A 14,999-nucleotide genomic window follows, 5' to 3' on the forward strand; every position below is an offset into this window, starting at 1 on the left:
GTTCTGAAGGCAAAGGGGGTCCAACCCGGTACTAGCAAGGTGTACCTAATAAAGTGGCCGGTGAGTGTATTGTGAAGTTATTGATGCATTCATGTGTACTTAAATGATGCAGCTGGTAAAGAAGATGGGTATTAATAATCTAAATCTCAAAAGTAACTCAAGCTGTAAAACAGATGTAGCAGAGTAAAAATACAATATGTGCAGTGAAGTAGAAAGTAGCATAAAGTGGAAATACTCAAGTTAACCTCAAAATATTAAAGTTGAGTAAATGTTACATTCCCCCACTGCTCTTAACAAATATATTATAAAGGAAGTGGTAGCCACCAGTTGTTTTTAGAATAAAGAACTTAAATATACATATATATATTATCAATCATTATTAAGCACACTTTTGTCTGTTTGAAGAATTGTCCACACCCCCTCAGTTTTCTTTATAGGAACGTTTATTTTGTACATTTACAGTGACAGCATAAATTACATTTGAATAATAGGCTACTGTGATAATGCAGACAGTGAATGTTAGAGAGACCGACAGTGAGCCACGACATGGGGGAAGAGTGTTTGTAAGAAGACAGAAGAAAAGAATATTGCATCATGATCTAATGCAGCACATTTCTTTCAGCGACTTTCTTTTAGAATTGTATTTGTAAAAACTACAAGAAGGAGCTTCTCCAGTTTCCCTGCGATCAAAAGAAGGACACTGAAATGTTGGTGCTGCTGTTCTCATACGTGAAGACCATTTTACATCACTTACATCTTCATGTTTTACAGAAGGAGAGGACTTCTTCACATCTCATCCGGCATTGAAGCGTTACAGTAAACCAGTGAAGGTATTAATGTTCAAGCAGCCGAGACGGATTAGGACAGAACATGGCCTTCAGCATGAAACCCTTCATGTCTGCAGTTCAGCTAAGCGTGACTGAGAATGTGCTTGAACAGCTGAAGTTGTTGGACGTTACTTATCAGTAGCTGTGGTTTCCACGCTGCTTTTGAATTTTGTTGACAGCTGCTGATTTCTCCCGGGGTCAGTCTCGACACATTTATGTCCGACTCATTTGGCATTTTGTTAACCATTAACGAGTGGAAAATCCTCAGCATTAGTCAGATTAAGAAGACGACACAATGCTGGTTGTTTAGTCCAAAGAAAAGGGTTGATGCGTTTGTGATAACGGGGGTGAGTTTGTTAGCTTGCAGTTTTAAGTGTTTACGACGTTCAGTTTTGATAAATGGCTCTTAAGGACCAGCCTCTGGCCTCGGGTGTTGTCATGTCGGGCAGCAACGTCCCGACATTTAACAACAGCGTCCACCTGTTTCTCACCTTTCTGAAACCCTTCAATGACCTTTAAGCTCAGCGTCTTCTCCACTTCTCCACTCCTTCTGTCCTCCTTTACTATCTTAACAAAGTCTTTAGGGATTTATTTATCCGTATAAAAAAATATCTGTACATCACATTAACATTTCTTCACAGCTCGCAGCGGTCGTCCTCAGTCTTGTAGCGGTCCATGATGCTCAGGACGTCCTCCATGATAGATGGGCCCAGATCTAGGTCTAACCCCGCCAAAGAGTCTGACCTCGAGACCCCGGATGACACTGTGAGACCTGCCGGATGGAAGGCGGAGCAGGGCGACTCGCTGCGGTCGCTCCTCAGATCCTCGTTGCTCAAGCCGGCATCCGAGTCCAGACTGAGGCCCCGGCGGACGTCCAGGGGCCCGCAGGTTTCCGACATGGAGTCCTCAGAGGAGACCTCTGAGAAGGAGCCAGAGGAGGGGACGAGCCTGCGGACGGCGGGGGAGAGGGAGATGTCGCGGCAGGGCTCTGACGCCAGGCGGCCCACCACGCCGTTCTCGAAGAGTTGGCTGTGGTTGTCCGTGTGGCCGTTGGCCTGTTTGCGGCCCGTGTCCGCCGGCTGCTGATGGAAGTGGTTCTGCTGGGATGCCAGAGAGGAAGGGGAGGGGTCGTCCAGGTGGAGGCGCGGGGGTTTGGGCGGAGCCTGCTCGTGGGCGATGAACACGGGCATGGAGATGGTGGTCTTCAGCAGGCCGGTGGAGGAGTGCTGATAGTGGTAACCATTGTAGGCGTAGCTGTGCGAGTCCTGCCTCACCGCCAGGCCATCATCCAGCCGCCTCTCCACGCTGTGCGAGCGGCCGTCCTGCATCCGACTCAGAGCCGGCAGCATGTCCATCTTGCCCTGCAGGAAGCCCACGTCGCCGAACATGTCGCCCTGCCCATCGGGCCCCACGTGGGCGCTGTGGCGCACGTCGCCCAGCGGCGGGCTTATCATATCGCCCGAGAGGACGTCACGAAGCCTCAGCCTCTTCCCCTTCTTGGGGGTCGTCGTTTTTAAGTACATTGGCGTCTTTGCCGGCATTTTTTCGTCCGACGTCTGCTTCACGCAAGGTGATTTGGAGAAAACTCTTAATCTGAGAGGAGCGGTACGTGTCCTCCGTTCAACTCACTGGGAGGCAGCTCTTTATGTCTGGGTATTAGTCCGTTTCTTAGGAAAGTAAGTTGAATGTAGACGAACAGTTCGCAAAGCAAAACTCCCCTGATAAGAAGCTCTTTTCCCCTCCCAACTGAGGGGATCCTTTTGCTCCTCCAAGTGAGAATACAAATATTTAGCTCGGTCAGCGTAGCGATAGCAACCCAAGGGGTTGTGCCTCACGCTGTCTTGTGACTCCGGGGCGAGGAGGGGGAGGAGGAGGAAGACCTTGACCTCAGATCAGCTCTGTGTGTCTTTCTCTCATACACAGAAAAGCCATATCCAAGCAAACAGCGGCTCCTCTTCCCCCTTCAGAACGCAAACCCGCTCTCGTCTTTATCCCTCCTCAGACAGAAGGGATGAAGGGTGGGATCTCTGGCGGGCCCCGCCGTCTGCTGTCGGTGGGTTCTGTCAGAAACTTCGGGAACGTGACATCAGAACGCTGGAGATCTGTGCGGAGAAACGAGAGAGAGAGAAAAAGGCGTCAGGAAGTGGTGAAGAGAGAGGGAGGAAATTGGGGAGATGGATGGGGAAAAAAGGGGGAAGGGAGGAGGCAGGAGCCGGGGGGGATGAAGAGAGGAATGAAGGCGGAGGAGGAGATTTACAACTCTTCTTTTCAGTGAGGACATATGAAGGAAAACACTCCAGAGTGTTTGCTAAGAAAGGGGTCTGACTGCCCCAAAATTGTGCAACTCTTACAGCGAGTCAGTCCACGAATCAGAGCAGAAAATTGGTCACGCATTCCCGAGGAACCCCTCAGCTTAGTTGGTGGAAACACAAATTACTGTATTGGAAACGGTGAGGTTTTAAAAGCCTCTGGCCTCCGCAGCAACTCCCCTGTTATCAGTGGAAAATCTTAAAAGTCTCTTTCCTGAGACAAACACTGTGAATTATGGAACAACAGTTCAGGTCTCGCCTGAGGGCTCTGTCATCTTGTGATCCCATCATCTGAAATATTCCTCTGGTATTTAACTCTTAGAACGTTAAAAAGAGTGCTCCGTTTCATGTTCAGGGTTCAGAAGTTGTGACACAAAATTTGAAGAATGCGATGCATGCCTTCACAAAAAGATAGCTAGACTTCTTTAGATGACGAGGAAACAGAGAGACATTTAAGAAGTGCAACCCCTTTCCTTATTGAAGCCCGAGGAAGCATTTTGTCTTGAAGAATGTTTATAATAAACTTCAGAAATGAAGTATTTGAAGTTTTTACGGAGCGACTTGGACAGTCGTTTTACTCTAATGTGACTTTCAGATCTTATCCTATAATTATGTCTGAATGCTGCGCAGATCACAGTGTTCTCGATGAACGCTTGACCGTTGTTTGAAAATGAGAGAAACGGGAGGAATTCTGGTCTCCACCCCGACATCATCACATTGGCATCTGAGAGGGTTCACATTCAGGTTACTGTGAACTTCACTCAACCTGCAGTCAAAGTAGCAGCACCGCAGTGTAGAAGTACTAAAGAACAGTTCTGCTGCACAAGTGTACAAGTATAAAAGTATTATTATCAAAATAGACAAAGTATCAAAAGTAAAATGACTGATTATTCAAATTAAAACAAATGGATTATAATTACTGAAGCATTCATGTGTTCGTCGCTTTAATGTTGCAGCTGGTAAACATTCATTTTAATCACTTTATATTGCTGCTAGCCTGTGAGTTTCCCCCCTTATCTTATTTTATGTCATAATAATACGTCATCATTTATTTGTTGGTTCTATTTTGTATTGTTAATCTGAATCTGCAAAGTAAGTTATCACATATATGTAGTGGAGTAAAAAGTAGAATATTTGCCTCCAAAATGAAGTGGAGTATAAAGTAGCATAAAAAAAGGAATTACTCAAGGCAGGGCCGGGTGTTGCCATATAACAGTATTGACAATAACTAATATTTTAAAATGAAATATTGATGTCATGTTAATAATACACTACTCTGCAGTTATGGTTACAGACTCTCTCCACCGCCCTACACTGATATGTTACTTACTATATTCATTTTTAAAAAGGAGACAAAAAGCACAACAAATATGTTAAAGGGGATTTAACTGACAGCATTATTGTTTTTTATTTTTCAAATCCTCAATAGATATATCAATAAAATCATTATGGTGAATCATCTGGTCATGCAAATCTAATATTGCGACAGCCCTACCTCAAGTTAACTTTACTTTAATTACTATATTTTGGCAGCTAAAGTACAAGAGAATAGAGTGAGATCTGACGGATTGAATCTCACTACAGTAGATCTCAATTTTAGCTTCTTTTTTTCCCCTTTCATTCAAAAGTGATAACGGTATATCAATGCGCCAATTTGATCTTTCCCTCTTTGCAGCTCACCATTACGATTGTTCTGAGAGAAACTCGTCAGTTGCACTTGACATCACTGATTTCTCTCCTTAGCTCCTGCACAGGACGTTCTTTGGAAACCAAGCACATTACAAACTGTCAGCCAAAGCTTTATTTCATTTTAGGTGGAGTCTCTTTTCCCTTTGCAGCATGTAGAGCTCTACATCATTTCATGCGTCATCCCCCGAATGACGTTAGCCGCCCGGGGACCCGCTTTCACCAGCAGAAAACTGCCAAAAACTGACTTCAATACACAAGCTGAAATAACATAACTTCAGTCCACCTGTTCATGCTCAAAGCTTTTGTTGAAAGGGGGACTGAGTATTGGTCCAATTTGCATGAAAAAAACAGAAAACAAATCGATGGAATAATCGTGTTTTTTTACAACTGCATTGACTGCATGGAAGTAGATGAGTATATAATCAAGAAGTCAGGAAATTACTTTAAAGTTGCTACAAGGAACTTTACTTTCTGTTGATTTTGGCGGTCCCTGTGGACGAAAGTGGTAGCGTTTCCGAGCACCACACTCCCTTTAGAAAACCTCTCATTTTACTGCTGCAGGTGTCTGACAGTCTGCCCCGCTCAGTCCTGGTTCTGGTTCTCCCCGCGCCTCCCTTCCTTACAGTGTGCTCAGCAATACGGCCTTGACCTCCAGCAGCATGGCTTCCAGTGGGGACCGTCAGAGTCCCCGCTGGAGTCTGAGCTGAAGCTGTTTCTGGTAAACCTGCATGATTTGATCTTGTTTCGTGCGGAATCCGGCACCCATGACAAGCATTAAGAATAACTATATAGAAATAGCCAGTATTATCGCTGATGGTCTTGTTTACTTATGTAGGTCATATAGAGGCGTCAGTGTTCCATTGTGACTGTTCACAACCAGTTACAACTTCCTCACAGTGACTTTAAAAAAACATTCAGAGAAGGGAAGTTAAATGTCTGCAGCGTTTATAACAGACTATAAGGTTTACATTGACGTTTCAGGTACTTTTGATGCTTTTAACCAAACTGACTTCAAAGCGGGCTCAAAAGGGAAGAAAGTAATTTCTAGATGAGCAACAAGGCCGGTAATTACACACAAAGGGTTCAACATTGCGCTGAATTTGGTTGAAAAGTCGAGTTTTCCTTTATATATCTAGGTAACTTAACATTGTTTCAGCAATATTTCAAGTCTTACATTGTGACATTTAGTGAGGATCTGCTAACATTGATCTATTCATTCAAGGTTTCAGTAAAGGATCGATGTGGATAACGACCTGGGTTAAGTTACATCTCTGGACTTCAAAGAACACAACAGATTGTAGATTATAAACTATGCTAGAGAATCTGAGGGCAGATTAGTCCTTTAACTAGGGGGACAGATGATGTTCAGGGTTTCCACTAGAACACGTTAACATGCTTTGATATTTAAATAAACACTCTGTCTGTCGCTTTAAGCCCAGTCTGCTCTGATTGGCTTGCGGGGGAAAATATGGCACACCTTTGCAAAAGTAGTTCTCAAATTGTGGGTGGAGATACTGTATACTGAGCCTGCATATGAAGGGGAGCAAAATCCCAATGGCTTGTTCAATCACGTTTTCTGATCCAGGCAGCCAACAGGTAGGTACTCCACATACCCAAATATATGTGCACAAGCACTGAAAAAGTTTATGAGTTCTTCATAATATATCCCTTTTTAAATGTGAAAATCTTTAATCATACTCCTGTGTCCTTCCACTCGTGTCTCTCTCTCCCTCTCTCTCTCTTCTCCCCCCCCCCAACATTACAATCCAAAGACATCCATCAACCACAAATGAAAAAGAAAACAGTCTTTCCATCTGACTGGAAGAACATCTGAACCACAGATATATTAGACATGAGATCAGCTCAGTCTGATTCAAGCCCTTGAGAGACAACTTGACACAAACAAAATCAATAATCATGCAGCATATACCCAAGTGAAGAAGTGGAACAAATGATTAAAAAAAACAGTCACACCTAATAAAGGGAGGACGCTCACTGTCGGCTCCATTAAAACAACCAGACGACAATAGAACGACCACAACAATTCAAACACATAAAAGTAATACCAGTGAAGAAGTGAACCAGTCCGAACTGGTTCAGACGGGTGGAGCAAGAGACCGTTTCTAACGTGTTGTGAAGATATTTCACTGTGTTTGACTCGGTGAGGGGATGATGTGGGCGACCTGCCCTTCAGCTGTTCCTTCAAAGGAATAGCTCATCCAAATGAGGGAAATTGAGACATAAATCTGTCTGTAGACAAAACCACATACTTTCATCCGCCTTCTTCCTGCTTTGAAATTATTTAGCACACATATGCAAACGGTATTACAACAATCGTTTGGCCCTGAAACAAATACTACATCTCAACTTATTGAGAAGCCAAAAGATCTTAAAAGATTGGGTTTTTTTCTGGAGCCATTGATGTTGGCAGATTCAAAAATATTCAGGAGGAAAACAGATTGTGTGAACTGTGTGCTTTGGGAGAAGTGGAGAGTGAGTCCCATTTTGAGCGACAGAAAAATAATCAACTGTTTTGACGTTAAAAACTGAAAAAAAATCTTAACATTTTCTCTTATCAGCTTCTCAAATGTCTCAGATTCTTTGTTCTACATTGTTTTAAATTAAATATCCATGTACTGTTGAAAACATTTGAAGGCGTCCCCTTGAATTCTGGGAAGTTTCGTTAGCAAAATGATTTATTGACTAATTGAAAAACCAAATAACTGGGCGGTTAAACAATAATGAAAATGGCTGTTAGTTGCAGCCCTACTACAAACTATGAGGAAAAGTTGGAACTCATTTTTAATTTGAATGTTTTATTCTGCATAGCCTGGAAAATGCGACAAATTGCTCTATTTCATTTGTATTTATTCTGATTTCTTCAGTATTGTTAACAATTTTCACAGTGATTTATAAGTTGTGTTGTAGACAGTGAATGTTATAAAGATTGTATTGTGTCAAAATGTAAACGCAGCACACTGAATCTGGCTATTATTATTCATGGTGTCTTGTGCCACAATAGTAAACAGACTGATGCCAACCATGTACTTACAGCTCTAATCACCAGTTTCAAAGCCACTCTACTACATGCTGCACTATTCTCCTGTTTCCACTCAAGAGTATTTGTACTGACGATAATGCAGCAAATATTTCTCTAAATAGTTTCAAAACATAAACACAATTACGTATTTATTTGTGTACTATTTGGCAGAAGGCTGAAACGGAGCTACAGAGATACATTCAGCTGCCTGAGAGTGAGTTAATGTCATTAGAGAGGAAATTCAATCAATGGTCAGGTAGGAAGTTAGTTACTGGATGAAAAGATTGTAATTAGTAACAGTTTCCAAAAGTTATTCATCTAATCTTTTTGATTACTTTTGGTTTTACATATTTTTTCTTTTTCATTTCTAGAAAAATTAAAGGGGAACTACGCCCATTTTCAAAAGTCATACATAACTTTATCAAGTCTTATCAAGTCTTAATAACTCTTATCAACTCTTATCAACTCTTAATAACTCTTAATAACTCTTAATAACTCTTAATAACTCTTAATAACTCTTAATAACTCCCTCCCAAATCAGAAAACTGAAAACTGAAGTGCTTCAACACAAGACCTGTGATGTCATCAAGTATAAAGAGCGGAACGGCTCCATAATGAAATAAAGATGTTACACAGATTACACAGAGAGCATCCAGAGGAATGAACATTTTCTGTTTCACAATTAGGAACACTACAATAGAATTAAAGCCAAAATCAGTCTCCCATTCATTGTCTATGGAGCAGCTCCATGACAGTTTGAGACGTCTCTGGTTTCTGGCTTTGAGAGAGGGTAGCTCATGTTCACTGATATTGATTGCACTTTTCCTAGGCCACGGAAATAACATATTGGAATATTATTTTCGGTGGTGTTCCCTTTAATACACAAATAAGTCAAAATCATACCCAAAGAAATGTCTTCAGTGGCACCAACAAATGTTCAAAGAAAAAGTACTACAAAGACATTCCAACTTACATACTTATCACATTATTATTTAAAAAAATATATGTAATCAGATACTAACACAAACAAACACACATTATGAGTATACATAGCTTCACTGGAAGCTGTCCCGCGTCAATGAAGCATGAGTTAAATGTTTGTTTGTCCTACAGTTCAGACATTAAGTTTCTCAGCTCTCATCTGTCTGTCAATCACAAACAGACACACACGCGGTAGCAGCCAGTGTGGACTCGAGTCACATGACCTGGATTCAATTTAGACTCGAGTCACAAAGTTGGTGACTTAAGACTCGACTTGACAAAATAGAAAACATACTTGCAACTGGACTTGAACACCGATGACTTGTGACTTCACTTGTACTTCATCACTTCCCCCAAAGCCCAAATATTAAGAGTTATTTGATTTAAAAAGTGTGCCACGAATCAATCCATTTCCTGACTCAACTAACAATAACGCTATTCATTCACGGCAAGTCGACGCTGTAATTCCCCGGATCCTTTTTAGTTTATCGTTGAGTTCAGCATCACTCGTTTTAACAAACATGTTTTCACAAATAAATACAAATTTTAAAAACCACAATATATGTATTTAATCTGTCATTAAAATGGTATTACATTTGGTGTGGAGCAGATTATGACTTGTTTAGGACTCAAAACTCAAAATGTAGGACCTGCCTCTCATGACTCGGGACTTGCTCAACATTAACTTGGTCCCACGTCTGAAAAATCGCTCAGACAGCTAGTTGACATTTCTTTCCTCCATGTTTCACCCCCCCCTGTTATTCTGGGACACTGCTGATGATGCAATCAGCCACGGAGGAGGCTGATCTGACATCTGTTTCTGCTCTCAGGCCCCATTTGCTGCCTACATTGTGTCTACAGCAGGACATAGACTCAGTGAGCCACCAGTGAGCCTCCAGTGAGCCCTGTGATCTTCTAGGACAAACACATCGCCGCTCCTGTTATTGTTGTTATCCTCCGTTGTCTGTCGCGTCACGCTTAATTGCACACAGCAGGAGATTGTTGACAAAAAAGCCCTTTGCTTGTCTGCTAATCCGTTTGTTTTTACCATAAAAAAATAAAGCTGATTTCATCTAGTTGATATACAGTAGCTGTTTTCCACAGTGAGGTTTCACTTTTTCTAGGGCCCAAGCACTAAAGTGCCAGATCCTAACAGTCCTGCGAGGTACCTATTGTTTTTGTAGAGATTATTATTCTACTGCACAATCCCGTTTTTGAGGGGCTTGGGATGCTCGAGAACTCACGAAAATTGGCACATGCTTCAGACCTGGTGAAAATAGCAATAAGTTCTGCAGTGATTGGTCTCAAAAGGTGGAAAGGATATCTAATCTTAAAACGTGCATTCTCTCTACTGACCAGCAGGGGGCGACTCCTCTGGATGCAAAAAGAAGTCTATGAGAGAATGACTCTACTTCTCTCTTGATTTATTACCTCAGTAAACATTGTAAACATGAGTTTATGGTCTCAATCTCTAGTTTCAAGTCTTCTTCAATACAGCATGATGATCATTTAGTAAATTATGGTCCATTTAGAGTCAAATAGACCATAAAGCAGGGGATGCATTAGGCCGGTCTTACTGTGATTGACAGGTCACTGCCGCTACCAGAGATGTTTACGGTGTCTCTACATCACTCCTCCGCATTCCAAATATGGTCACTCCTGTTCATTGATTGTGAAAAAAACAACATGGACGGTCGTAGTTCAAGATGGCGATGGCGAAATCGCCAAACTCGAGGCTTCAAAACAGCAGTCCGCAAACCAATGAGTGACGTAACTGGACTTTACATTGTCCGATCTCTCCTAAATCTGACATGCTGGATAAGAGTCCAGTCCTAAAGGCATCTACACTCCCATATTGAGTCATAGTCGTAGCGCCACCTGCTGATTGTAGGAAGTTAAGCCTTGTACGAGAGCATATTAACCAGTAACTACAAAAAAAAAAATTAAAAGTATAACCCCTGCAAAAGCGCAAAGATTAAGGATAAAAGACGAGTGAGTTCAAGAATAAACTCCAGTTAACTCCCCCTCTCCCCCTCCCCCTCCCTTACGTAAGTGCAGCCTCTGAGATCATCCCCGCCCTCCTGAAGACTGTCTCGGGGTTGACTGATTGGTGCAAGTGGAACAAATCTGTCTCTTTTTTTCAGGTCTAATCCAGTCACAGATATTACAGCACAGCTATTTCTAATCGGGCTAATATAAATGAATGCTTCTGATTGGCCGGGATGAGACGCTCATTAGTGACCCCTCACCTACCCTGCTGGTTCACCATATTGCTCCATTATCATCAGTTAGCAGCACTGTCGCATGTTAAATTAACCACTAAATGAAAAATAACATCAGTTTCTTGGAGTTTTAATCTGAATACCACGGTACACCGGTACAACCATCCAGCATAGCAGAGGTACGGCCGACTGCTGTGACCTCCCGTATTAAGCAACAGTGAGGAGTTTATTCCCGGAGCACCACAGGTACTCTGAGTCACTGGGAAGCCCGGCACAGTTTTGAAATGCTGTAACATTCCCCTCATTACTGGGCGACGGTCCCACAGGAACAGCCCTGTCCTGCTTCTGTAACACCTAATCTGAGATATTAGGTAATCGCAACCTGGATAGCGTGTCCATTAAATCAAGTCATTCTTATTAATATAGCCCAATATCACAAATCACACACTTACGAGTGAGGATCAACTTGTGTGAGGGTCTTTGAAAGCCTCACTTCAGATAAGGAAAAACTTAACAAGAAAGACACTTTAACGTGGAGAAAAACTAAAGAAGACTCGTGAAGAGCTAATGGGGAGGAATCCGTGTCTTCCTGGATGGACAGACATAAAATAATTAAACAAAACATAATATTCAGGTTAGTTATTAAAGGTTTCATCAGATGATAATATTTGAAACCTTGTATTGTTATCGCGTCTGTCTAAAACGCCTAAAATGTGCATATTTATGTTTTTCTCCCCACATGGCAAACGACGCAAACCAAAGGGAGTGTCACGCGCGCCGAAGCCGAGGCTATTATGTTAACAAATATAATGTTCCACTGGTCAGTTCTTTCCTCTTTTTGTTGTTCACATAATAGGAGACAGTGGGACTATTCAATAGGTAGGTCAGCGGCCACCGACCGACCGCTGACCAGTTTAAAAACCCATAAAAGAACCTCCACAAATCCACCAAAAGACGCTGATATTTACCTGCAGCGTGAGGCGTCGCTCCGTCTTCCTTGTGGGAATAAAATCACAGGAGTTTAGTCGTACAATCCACTGACACGGTCCTCGGCGCCAGCGTAGGTAAACCTCTTACTGGCGGGGTATAAGCCCTCTGACTCTGGAGCGCTCTGGACGGAGAAAGTAAAAAAAGGGGATCCGTCAAAACCAGCTGGAACGAGCACGAACAACGTCCGGTTAGGATTTTCAGATTAAGATATTCATCTGTGAACATGTGCTGTAACATTTTATTGTCATATCTATTCATTTGGAGGGATTTTTATTTTTTATTAAACAGGGGAGAAAAAAAACACAAGTGAACGATATAATTGCCCTGTACACTTTTTCCCGCTACTTCTTCTATGAAGTATGCTTCAGCCAGGTGAACAAGTGAGAGTAGGCCTATGACAAAAGGGGTAATAGCCTTAGGTCACATCTGATAATTACATCAAACAAATACATTGTTCTTAGGCCTAGCTAAAAGTACCAATACAACAGTGTCAGAAATACTCCTTTACAAGTAGAAAGCATGCATTCAAAATGTTCCTTAAGTATAAGTAGAAAAGTAGTAGCATCAAACTTTACTTAAAGTACCAAAAGTAAAAGTACTTATAGTTCAGAAGGGCTGTTTTCAGTGTTGTGTTTTTCTGGAATATTATATTATTCTGTTTTATCAAATACATGTAAAAGCATAGTTCTTCAATGTGGAGCCAATTTTAAATACTGCATAGGCCTACTGCTGAATAGCTTAGTAGAACAGCATCATATTATATAAACGTATCCAGTTTTTTTATCTAAAAAGTAACTCTTAACGAAAGCTGTCAGATAAATGGAGTGCGGTACAATATTTTCCTCTGACATGTAGTGTAGAATACAAGTATGTCAAACGTGTACATTCGTGTACATTCCACCATTGGTGGACATGTATGGATTTACAAAGGTAAACGAGACGTGCGTTGTCTTATTTTGAAAGTAAGACATTCTCAGCTTCCGGTGTCATCGTGGGCGGCAATCACTGATTTCACACAGCAGAGCTCAGGATAAACAACCAGTTTATACCATTAAACGGGTCTTTAAACCAGTGTGTGATAATTACATCATCAGTACTGCTCCGATAAAGACGGTGAGGAGGGATAAGGCTGTGTTATTGATTACGTCTCTGATCAACAGGTGGGAAGCCACAAAAGGTCAAAGGTCAAAGGGTGAGAAATAACACCAGGAATCAGCCAGGTTTGACCCTCAGCTGCTGATGAGATCTTTTTCTAATTTAGGCCTGTGACTTACGCACTACAGATTGACCCTGTTTATATTAATGTGTCTAAGAAAACACAAACAGATTATTTGTTTGTTTTTTAAAAGTCATTGTTGAAGCTGCATTATGCCCAATGCTGCTGCTGCTGCTGCTGCTGTATGACACCATTTCTCTGCTTTGCAAGTGAATCTGATACGTCACGTTTTTCTGACCACCTGTGCACCTCAGAGAGCCGTCTTACTGTTGACCTTTCGCTGTGACAGACGGCGTGGAGACTGTTCTTTAATTGGATTAGCAGCAGAAACCACAGTCCAACAGCCAAACAAGTTTAGACCAATTTAAAAAAAACTGGAGCAGCCACAGGCTTCTCAGCAGGCTTTGTTTATTGTCCATGCAGACAACAGCAAACAAGTGAATTTAGTGGAAACTCTGGTGGAGGCCCGTAGCGGTCCTGACGTGCAAATCGGTCGTCCGACCTGGGTATAGGGGCGAAAGACTAATTCGCCCCACCGAATTAGTGGGGCGAAACTGATGTTATTTTTCATTTAGTGGTTAATTTAACATACGACAGTGCTGCTAACTGATGATAATGGAGCAATATGGTGAACCAGCAGGGTAGGTGAGGGGTCACTAATGAGTGTTGAATAATTGTCAGACTGCATGACTGAATAAAAGTCATCTTTGCAGTCTGCAGCTTGCAGCTTTGCAGCAAGTTGAATGCTTTTTAAAGCTGCACTAGTTTGCGGGGCTAAAGCAGAGCATCACCAACAATAATATTTTCAGTGTCTGGAAATATTTCAGGTTCTTAGTGAACGATGAATTACAATGTGAAACTTTGACCAATTTGAATATGTTTTACCATTCTCGTCCCATTGGCTTTGTTTCATTGTTTCTGAATATTGACAATTGCAACTTAAAATATCTGATGTTTGGCGAAAATCAATAATCCAATTAAATCCAATTAATTTATTAAGTCAACCGTATCATACCATACAACTACCTTTTGCACTACCCCCATTCTCTCCAGGTATATATGGATTTGTATATAAGTACCGTATATATATTTTTTTATTTCATTTTATTCAATTCTTTAAATATCAGAATCAGAATGATTTTTCTTGTCATTATACTCCACTAAATGAAATGTAGCAGGCTTTTCTTGGTGTAGTTCAAATTAAATATATATAGTAAAACATTTGTATTCTTTACGTGTTTTTAGCGTAAAGGGGCTTCAACTTACATTTCGCTGCAACCCTGTATTGAAATGATAATGAACCTTGTAACCTTGTTTCTGTCTGCAGCTACAGTATCATGGCTAAATCTAAGATTTTGGCTTGTTTTCTCCACAGAGTTGTAAAGTCTCTGCATTACTAGGAACAATTACACGTTTGAATGGGCATTCAAATTTTTTACTGGCTCAGTGGAGACCTGCTGGAGCATAAACTTCGGAGCCTCGTTGTGGTGGCCCCAACAGATTTGGCACTGCAGCTTCATTACAGCGAGGTAATGAGGATTTAACAAATGGAGAACGCAGACGTTTGCTGTTAGCAGGTCGGACTGCAGACACATCTTGTTTACAGCTCCCGCCCGCAAAGCAAATTAAATCCATTCCCTTGTTACTCATCCGCTGGTGTTTGCGCTTCGTCTGCAAAGAAAGACGGGCGTCTTTTTTTGCTGAAGTCAGCGTCACACCATAAAA

The 14,999-nt window shown here is 41.7% G+C and overlaps 1 protein-coding gene across 1 annotated transcript; it reads right to left on the reverse strand.

Moving 5' to 3' along the window:
- Window positions 1-432: 432 nt before the first annotated feature.
- On the reverse strand, window positions 433-12,174 carry LOC142971476 (cdc42 effector protein 3). Its single transcript, XM_076112014.1, has 2 exons — window positions 12,037-12,174; window positions 433-2,929 (listed from the first exon to the last, which is right to left on the reverse strand). The coding sequence occupies exon 2, from the start codon at window positions 2,366-2,368 to the stop codon at window positions 1,463-1,465; it is 906 nt and encodes a 301-aa protein (XP_075968129.1). The 5' UTR covers window positions 2,369-2,929; window positions 12,037-12,174; the 3' UTR covers window positions 433-1,462.
- Between the last annotated feature and the right edge of the window lie 2,825 nt (window positions 12,175-14,999).

Source organism: Anarhichas minor, unplaced genomic scaffold, assembly GCF_050575085.1.
Source record: "Anarhichas minor isolate MPS153535 unplaced genomic scaffold, ASM5057508v1 ptg000046l, whole genome shotgun sequence".
Classification (NCBI taxonomy): domain Eukaryota; kingdom Metazoa; phylum Chordata; class Actinopteri; order Perciformes; family Anarhichadidae; genus Anarhichas; species Anarhichas minor.

What these genes read in the sequence shown, in the direction of transcription:
- LOC142971476 (XM_076112014.1), bottom strand. Translation starts at nt 2,368, where the DNA reads ATGCCGGCAAAGACGCCAATGTACTTAAAAACGACGACCCCCAAGAAG.